The sequence below is a fragment of the Melopsittacus undulatus genome, chromosome 8 (genome assembly GCF_012275295.1).
Source record: "Melopsittacus undulatus isolate bMelUnd1 chromosome 8, bMelUnd1.mat.Z, whole genome shotgun sequence".
Classification (NCBI taxonomy): Eukaryota; Metazoa; Chordata; class Aves; order Psittaciformes; family Psittaculidae; genus Melopsittacus; species Melopsittacus undulatus.
This window is the reverse complement of record NC_047534.1, coordinates 46085466-46094006: the sequence shown is the minus strand read 5'-3', so window position 1 is coordinate 46094006 and position 8541 is coordinate 46085466. Positions and strand designations below refer to the sequence as shown.

The 8541-nt window shown below is 39.7% G+C and overlaps 1 protein-coding gene across 4 annotated transcripts in view; it reads left to right on the top strand.

Annotated features, from left to right (window-relative positions):
• Positions 1-2631: 2631 nt before the first annotated feature.
• The window catches only part of TANK (TRAF family member associated NFKB activator), a 28753-nt gene continuing 22843 nt past the window's right edge, over positions 2632-8541 (top strand). For 2 of the 4 annotated variants that reach the window (XM_031052242.2, XM_031052244.2), the window contains exons 1-4: positions 2632-2687; positions 3249-3382; positions 7166-7339; positions 7953-8026. In XM_031052242.2, the coding sequence (XP_030908102.2) occupies positions 7955-8026 (72 nt within the window). In that variant the 5' untranslated portion in view covers positions 2632-2687; positions 3249-3382; positions 7166-7339; positions 7953-7954. The remainder of the gene's footprint in view (positions 2688-3248; positions 3383-7165; positions 7340-7952; positions 8027-8541) is intronic. The other 2 variants (XM_031052243.2, XM_031052245.2) reach the window with 1 other exon arrangement.

Sequence of the window (8541 nt, the reverse complement as noted above, 5' to 3'; positions counted from 1 at the left end):
ACATTTTAACCTCTTTCTGACAGCTGGTAAAAGCCAATTTGTATCTATAAGCTTAAAATTGTAGATAGGAATCAGATCCAAACCTTTACTGAAACACAGCCTTCTGGGAACTGGTTGGCTCAAACCTACCTTAAGAGCAATCAGCACACTGATAACACGTTAGTAAAGACCAGGTAAAAATCCTGTTAAAATACCATTTCAGGAGTAAAGTCAATCAGTAAACTGTGTAAAGGTGATGTGAGGTATTTAAATAACTGTTTGACCCACTCAGAGCAAACTTTCACATTTTCACTCTGTAAAAGTACCAACTTGTTACTTCTCCCCTCCCCCCCCAAAAAAAAGAAAAAGGTTTCTAATTATAATTAGTCAAAATAAGACTCTCTCGTAGTCTGAAGATAAAGTGAAATAAAATAATGTATGTCTTCACCACCACTCCCAAACTCTAGACAAGTGGTTTGCAGCTGGTTTTAAGGTTACTAGATTCCTAACTATAAATAATTTTTAACTATGCTGATATATACTTGTTCTTCCCAGTTATCTTGTGAAGACTACATACAGGAAAGCGATTCTGCCTTAACAGTGACATAAAAATGTGAAATATTGATGTGGGACAGAAAGGCATTACTGGAATAGCTGTAGGGAAGGAAAGCTGAAAAGGAGAGAGCAGAAAAACATAAAGAAAGCAAAATGAGGAAGAAAAGAACAAAAAATAACTGATTGTAAAGCAGAAACCACTCTAAAAGTTTAGAGATTGGGTTAGCTACGCAATATAAGGTTTGTATTATTTTCACAGGTATTTTTCTTCTATGCAACAATTTATTCAAAGGGTTGGAAAACCCTAAGAATGCCAGGGTGGGTTACTGTAAAGCTTGTTACATACATCTTTTTGTATTTGGGAAGGAAATGTAAATAAAAACACACTAAATATTGAAAATAGAGGAATGACCAGATTCTCTTGTGCTTTATTGTGAAGGAATATTACCAATAAAGTACTAAGAGAATAATGCATGTGATTTGAAAAGTCATGTTTATGTATTGTTGTCAGTTTTGCTTTGTCAGGTTTGAGACTTTCACTGAAAATTTACATTAAGTACATTTCTAGAATTTAATAAACTAACTTTTGTTTCTTATAACAAATAGCATGTAATGATAGTGTTTTGGAGTTGGCATATGTGTTATGGCTCTACTCAAATTCAGGTAGCCATACTCTTAGTCGATAAATGTTTAGCAGCAGATAACACCTACTTGTATTTTTCTGCATATTATCCCTTTTTAAATGCACGGTTAAATTATATTTACATGCATTGATCTGAATTTAAGAATTGCAGGTTTTATTTCAATTACTGAGATAGCCATTACTATTTTAAGCACAGAACTTCTTGGCAGGATTGAATAAAAATTTAAAATGTAGAAATTAAAAAAGAAGAAACAATAGCTCCTTTTTGTCTTAAAAAAAAAAACACAAAACCCTAAAAACTGATTGAATGAAACCTGAATGTCTCAAACACTCTGTCTCTGAAAGAGGAAAGCGAATCCCTCCTTTTTTGTAGACATACTAACACAGTAAACCCTCTCCAAACCTTAACAGTTCATTAAAACCTCACCTGAAGCTCTTGACAGTGGCTAACCAGGAAGTGTATTTATTGGCCCATCAAACTATCTGCCTGTAAGTCTCTTTAATCTTAGTGCAGACCAAAACAGACAAAAAAAGTTGTTAAAGACTTAGCATGAAAAGTAAATTATAATAGAAATAACTTTCAAAAGAGTGCAGAGAACAATGCCTGGCCTTCCTGTGGCTATGTTCAGGCTCAGTCTGTGGGCTTCCAAGGGCACACACCCAGGGTAGGTAGGGTTGAAATGCAGGTTCTGATCTGTGAGCTTGCAATGTTCTGCTCTAGCAGAAGGAACACCAGAGCCTGGCTGCGTGGGTATGTTCACCAGGGTTCAGAGACGGCTGAGGCCAATTCAGAATCTGTAATACTTCTCTGCCACTAGCTCTGTGACTGCACCCTGTGCAAGTACATAAGAAACGCCTCATTTTCTCACACCAACTCCCACCCTCCTACACACCTTCAGGAAAAATGTTGTATTCATACATGTGACCTAAAGAGCGAAGGGCTTGTAACAGGAGAAAAAAATAAAACTCTGTGTTTCCATTGTATTCTTATATACAAAATCCACTGCCTACACAACTTAAATGCAGGGAAGGAGAAACACCACCTTAGTAACAAAAGACCCTTTAATCAGAAAGTACTCCTAGCATGAAAAGCGTAATTACGTTCCAAACATAAACACTGCTATTTACAAATGACGCTGAATCGGGGAAAGCCTGGAACAGGAAAGGATCTGTAGAAATGAGGAGCAGTACAGCCCCTGCCTGAGGGGGTGCCCGGCTGCAGCCAGGCAGAAAAGGCACTGCAGGACAGATGGAGGGGGACTGAGAGACGCTGTTCCTTGCGCTGAGCAGGAGAGGCTAGAGTTGTGTTGCCTCGGCGGCGGGGAACCCCGGGCCGGACAGCTCGGTGCTACCGCTGCCGCTGCCATGACCCGACCTGACCTGACCGGCAGAAAGGGCAGTGCCGTGGCCCCGTCACAGGGCGGGGAGTGGCATAACAGGAAGTCGGTTCTGGTTCCTGGGTTAGGGTGCTCAGGCAGGAGCAGGAAGCCGAGGGCTTCGTGAGGTGCTCGTAAGTCTGATCCCCTTTTAAACCGCTCTTCTCCGTCCCACGGGCCCAGGAGATAAGGTGCGGGCCGTGGCGCTGATGGCAGATTCCGCTCCTGGGCACGCCGGTTCCCCCTTTGGCGCAGTTCTGCCCGGCTTCGGGAGCGGGGCAGGGGCCGCGTAGTTTGCGCGCGTAGGTGCTGTCGGTGCCCGCGGGAGGGCCGGGGCAGGAATAGGACCCTCCCCGCGCCGCTCCGGGAAGGCAGCGGGGGGATTGGCGGCAGGCGGCGGAGCAGGAAGCGGTGCTGCTTGCGGGGATGGCAGCGGCGGAGCGAGGGTGACTTCAGCGCCGCTGCCATGGCCGACTGTTCCCCCGGGGGTGGGGGCTACCCGCCCTCTGAGCAGTAGGTCTGATGCGGCATTAGGGGCCCTTGCCGGCTTTAGGCGTTTCCGGCTCTTCCCGAAGTCGGGCAAAGCGGAAAACTCGTCCATTAGACGGAACAAACAAACCAAAAAACCAAAACCGAAACACCAAGTACTGAAGTGCAGTGAGCTCTCAGTCTCTCACAAATGGTTACCTCAACAGGTTTCCAGTTCCCGAGATGATGGCAGTGTAACTTACAAAACATTTCCATCGAAGAACCTGGTTTGAAAGCAGAAATATGTAGAGAAGTACTTGCTTCTGGATGACATTTGTGTTCTCATGTGAACCTATGAGAGGTAGGCATGTGTATTATGAATGAATGTATATACACATGGTTAGCTAAAACTTTCTTCAGAATTTAAGGTGTTTTTTGAGGCACTATGAAAACTCAGTGTGCCTTTTCAGTGATCTGTGGAGCTGGGATTTCAGGATGTATGCAGCAGTATGTTGCTAATCTTTGTGTTGGGGCTCTTTTGGCATTTGACTCACAGAAAATTCATATTGCTGTTTGTTGGGGTTTTTCCACCTATGTCAGCAAAATGTTTCTCATTTGAAGCGAGCATTTCAAGAGCATCTGCAAGTTTCATTGGATTTGTTTACTTTAAAGTTTGTACGTTATAACCAGTTGGTTTAAAGTGTTCACTCAGAGATGAAATTCTAGTTCTTACTGCCATAGCTCTGGCAACTCAACATTCATGGGTACTCACATTTGCCCCCCCTCATCAAACAAACTCTGGAGCTAATCCCTCTAATTCTGTCCCTGTTACAATAAATGCAACATTTTGTATTGCTGCATCTGTTCTGACTACATATTGCTGTTAAATTATGAAATTCTTTAGGATCTAATGAGTATCTAGAATGTCAGTGTCTAAAGATCAGAGTTGTTAACTTTGGCCTGAATATGTTCCAGCTGCATTATGGATACAGCATAACTAAGCCTCATTAAAATAGTGGGGGTATTTGTTTTGGGGGTTGTTTTATTTTAGGGTTGTTGGGGTTGTTTGTTGGTTTTGGTTTGGATGGATGTAGGGAGAAGGGTAAATGACAAGGAACAGTTGGCAAATTCCCTGATAAATATTGATGCCTGTGAAGAAAAAGCAGGAAAAGGAGCCAGTTTTTCTAACTGCAAAGAGTTCTGGATGTGAGATAGATAGCATAAGAAGCAGTTATTTATTCCAGCAGCAGGCAGTTCAGGGTGTGACTACAGAGTAGTTTAATCCAATCTAAATCTAGACTACTGCAGTCCTGCCCATGGTTAATCTCATGTTCCCACTGCCTGCTTGTGTTGATAGTAGTGCTCCAGCAGTTGCGCAGAGAGCAAGATCCAGTATTGCTTCTGGGATTGGATTTTTTTAGGGGTAGTTTTGCTGCTTTTTTGAGGAAGTTACTTAGGCATACTCAACTGTATAGGATAGGAATACTAATGCCAGTACAAGTAAGTGGCAAAAATATATGGCCAGAGATGAGGTAAGGCAGACGTTATATACACTGTTATATAACTGTGACTTTATGTTACAGTTTTGAAGCCAGTGCTGCCATTGAACACAGCTTTCTTTTTTTTTTTAACATTGAACACTGTGTTCACTTTTTCACTTTTTGCTGATGTTTTTGCTCCTGTGCTTCTTCCTTGTGTTACCGTGCCTTTTGAAGTGGTCTGTGGAACTGATCTCCACTACAACAGCAGAAACACCTCTAGCATTTAGTTTTAAATTGGATTGGTTTGCTGATACGGTTTGCAGTAAAGATGCTTGTGCTGGAGCAAAGGAGAGGGTGAGGTGGAGACAGAATTGAGTGTCTAGGTTATGAGGGAATATAGGGCCAATTCCCCAGTTACAATTCCATCTAAAAGTGTTGCTAGTAATGACTTTTACTTCCCCTTTCCCACTGCATCAAGTCTGGATTTCAGGGAGCTACGATTCTCTTTATTTTCCCTGACAAAGTAGAAAATCAGGTGCAGTGCTACAGTTCTGCCTGTTGGATCAATTACCGTGGTGCCAACAGGCCAGATAAGAGCAGAACTCTTTGTTAATACTCCCAGTCTTAACCAATCTGTAAGTAAAAGGCTGGAAGTTAAGTATAAATTTTAAATACTGTTTTTCAAATTGAGATTTGAATTTGCATGAATGAAGGTAATGCCTTCATTTTCTATGAGTCATATGGAGTTGAAGCCTGTTCCCCATTCTGGAAGCTGAGCAGAGTCTTTTAAATTCCATTGCAATAATTTTTTCAAGTTACCTTTTATACCTACAGGACATTGCCTTTTACTAGGTAAATTGTTACAAGTGCCTCTGGAGAATTCCAGTAAACTACAGAATCAAGATCTGTGCAAACTCTGCAGGTTTTTAAAGAATGTGAGAGCATGTTTTCAACCACTTTCAGCCATAACAACATGCTTCTGCATTTTAGTACCTGCTCCTGCAGTTGACTGACATGTAATATCTGATTTTATTTATTGAACTACAAAAAACAGTCCTTTATTTGAAACTGAAAAAGAGCCAACCCATGTATATAAAGATGTGCCTCAGGTATTAGAATGAATATTCCAGTTAGTGGAGGGATGCTCTTTGTGGGAGAAAAGGGGTGGATGAAGGGTTACTAGTGATGCTTTGAGACAGTCTGCATGGGCCTGAGATTATAAACTACTGATGTTCAGAGAAAAAAAAAGCAACCTTTCATGTGAAACAACATGGGCATTTTACACAAAACTTACAAACTTGCATTTCAGTAATACTTGTTATGTCACAGTCCCTAAATGATTCCAAGCTGTTAAAGAATTCACTTTGCCACTGTTAAAGTACGGCCACACTGGAGGTGAGATGTAATTGCTTTTGCAATACACACACATCATTAGAATTAAGTTTGCAGGACAAAATGGTGCAACATCCATACAGCAGTCTGTTGCACCTTTTAGCAAAGTCAAACCACATTTCTGTATTCAGGCATTCTGATATGGAAGATATTCAAGAGCAAGGAAACATGAAAAAAAGTTTCAAGCTGCAATCCTTAAAATTTTGACCAAGGTCCAAAACAAGTTATCTTCATCCCTTCTTGCTTAGCTTATCCTTTTCTGAGTGCATCACTCTCCTTAACAGTATCTGTGGTTTATGAATAATCCCAAAGGACAGTGAGAGATGATAGTCGCTGTCCATACTTGTGTATTGTGAGATAACCATCTTTAAATATCAGGGGAGGTGATGTGAATTGCTGGGGGGGGGTTTGTTTGTTTGTTTGTCTGTTTAATTCTTTTTTTCCATAATGCTGACACCTTGGGAGTTTAGGGTTTGGGATTTTTTGGGACTTCACTTAACCTGTCCTCTGCTGTATTTATGATAAATTTTGATCTTAACATTCATGTAACATTACTGTAGAAGCAAAGGACCTGTGTTTGCAAAGTTCACTCTGACTTGAAGTCTATGACATTTAACAGTGTTGTAGTCTTATGTGTCAAAGTTCATGAGATGTAGCTTCAGGAATTGTTACTGAAATTGTACATAAAATGTAAAAAGTGGATAGTGTGAAAAGGTCTGAAGTCTTGCTAATTCTGACTGGTTTGTACTAACAATTTTTAGGTAAAAGATGTCTTCATTCACCTTGCAGTGTTGCTTGTGTTGCCATTTTCAAATATGCCATAGAATACTTTAGGTCCATGTGATGTAATGTTATTGAGCTTTTATCTTTTTATGACTTAATGCCAAAAGCTGAGTTTGGGAGGGAGGGTTTAGTGCCCCTTTTTCACATTTGAGTAAGCATGAAATTGTTAGAAATGCTATAAAATCAGATAATAGGTGACCTACATCAATTCTCAGTCCTCAAACACTGTAACTACACTTACATTTACACATTCTGTACATACAAAATTAATCTGCTTTTATTTAGCTTTTGGTTAAACCTATACCTGGACTTAAAGGAAATTTTTGGGGTGAGCAGAGCTATAGTTCAAACTATTACATGAGTTAATGCTCAAACATACTGCACATACTGCTTGAATTTGATACTGATATGAGTCACATTATATATTGTTTTAGTTATGCATTTCTGGTTTTTAGCATTCTTTCTTTTTCTTTCTGATTACTTTTCAGGTCTATGAACTTGACCACCTTTTCAGTGATGAAACAACATTGGGAATTGTGGACAAAATTGGAGAGCAATTGAATGAAGTTTATGAAGCCTATCGACAAGTGCCTCTGGAAACTGCTGTTCTGAAAGAAGGCTAGTACACAGCAGGGTAACATCTTAGGCTGTGAATGTAGTAGGTGGGTTTCAGGTTTTTGACATTTAATTTGTTTATGTTTTGGGGATTTTTGTTTGTTTGTTTGTTTTAAAGGTAAGAAAAGTGTTGTCTGTTTTGGAGGATTAATGAAGTCTAATATGAACAGCAATGATGTATATAACTTTAAAGAAGTATTTTTTGAATTTTCATTTGTTTTAATAAAAAATACTTTAAAAATTATTAATGTAAATAGCTTATATTAAATCATTTTTGTTTTAATTAGAAGATATGCCATATGAACTATTAGTTTACTTGATGTGAATGTCAAAGACTCTAATGGGTTAAGCACTGTGCAAGCTATTAGGAGAACAGAGTTTGTGCGTTGAAGCATTTACAGCAAACTCACCTTCAAATTATTGTAATAAGTATAGATTTTTAAAAATAATCATCTGAACAGTTTAACTATGAAGTAGTAGAAAGATTCTAGAGACATTCTGACCACTAAGGAGCACTTCTGAATTTTTACTTAGTCTGTTGTGAAATATATTACTTCAGGCAGAAATCTTCTAGAACTTCTCATCATGTATGCCAGCATAATGCAAAGCTGTCATTTTTGGGCTTTGTCATACTCATTTGATCATGTGTATTCTGCTCAGCAATGGAACCTCTGCTGCAGGAAGGCTCGAACGTTTTTAATGCTGCAGGACTTTCTGATACTTCCATAGAACTGGTAGGTTGGCTTTTGTTCAGGGGCAGATGAGCCATACTGAGTGTCAAGTTATGGAAGCAGTAGTAAAACTAGGAACAGGAAAAGGTCTACTAGAGAATATTCTGATATTTGGGCACAATCTTGCTATCCCCTTGCATGGCAAAATAAACTAGCCAGGGTACTGCAGAACAGTTATCAAATCAGTCCTGTGTGTAGTCAGCCAGTGTGCAGTCTTTCTCCGTTCATAGCCCCTTGGAGCAGTGCTGGTGCAGATCTGTAGCATTTTCTGTACTAAACAAGTGCAAGTAGCCTGCCAATATGTTTTGTGCTGAAATTGCAATTAACTTAATCAAAGGCAGCATATTGTAGAATGTTTGGGAGTCTTTTAAACTCTGTCTCTTATGATGAATTATTAATTATTTAAAGGAAAACCAGTCAAATTAATACACCTGGGTCATCTAACAGTACATGAAAGAAACTTCTGCCCAAGAAGTACAATGTGAGAAAGCCATTCTAAGGTCTACAGGAGAAAACCA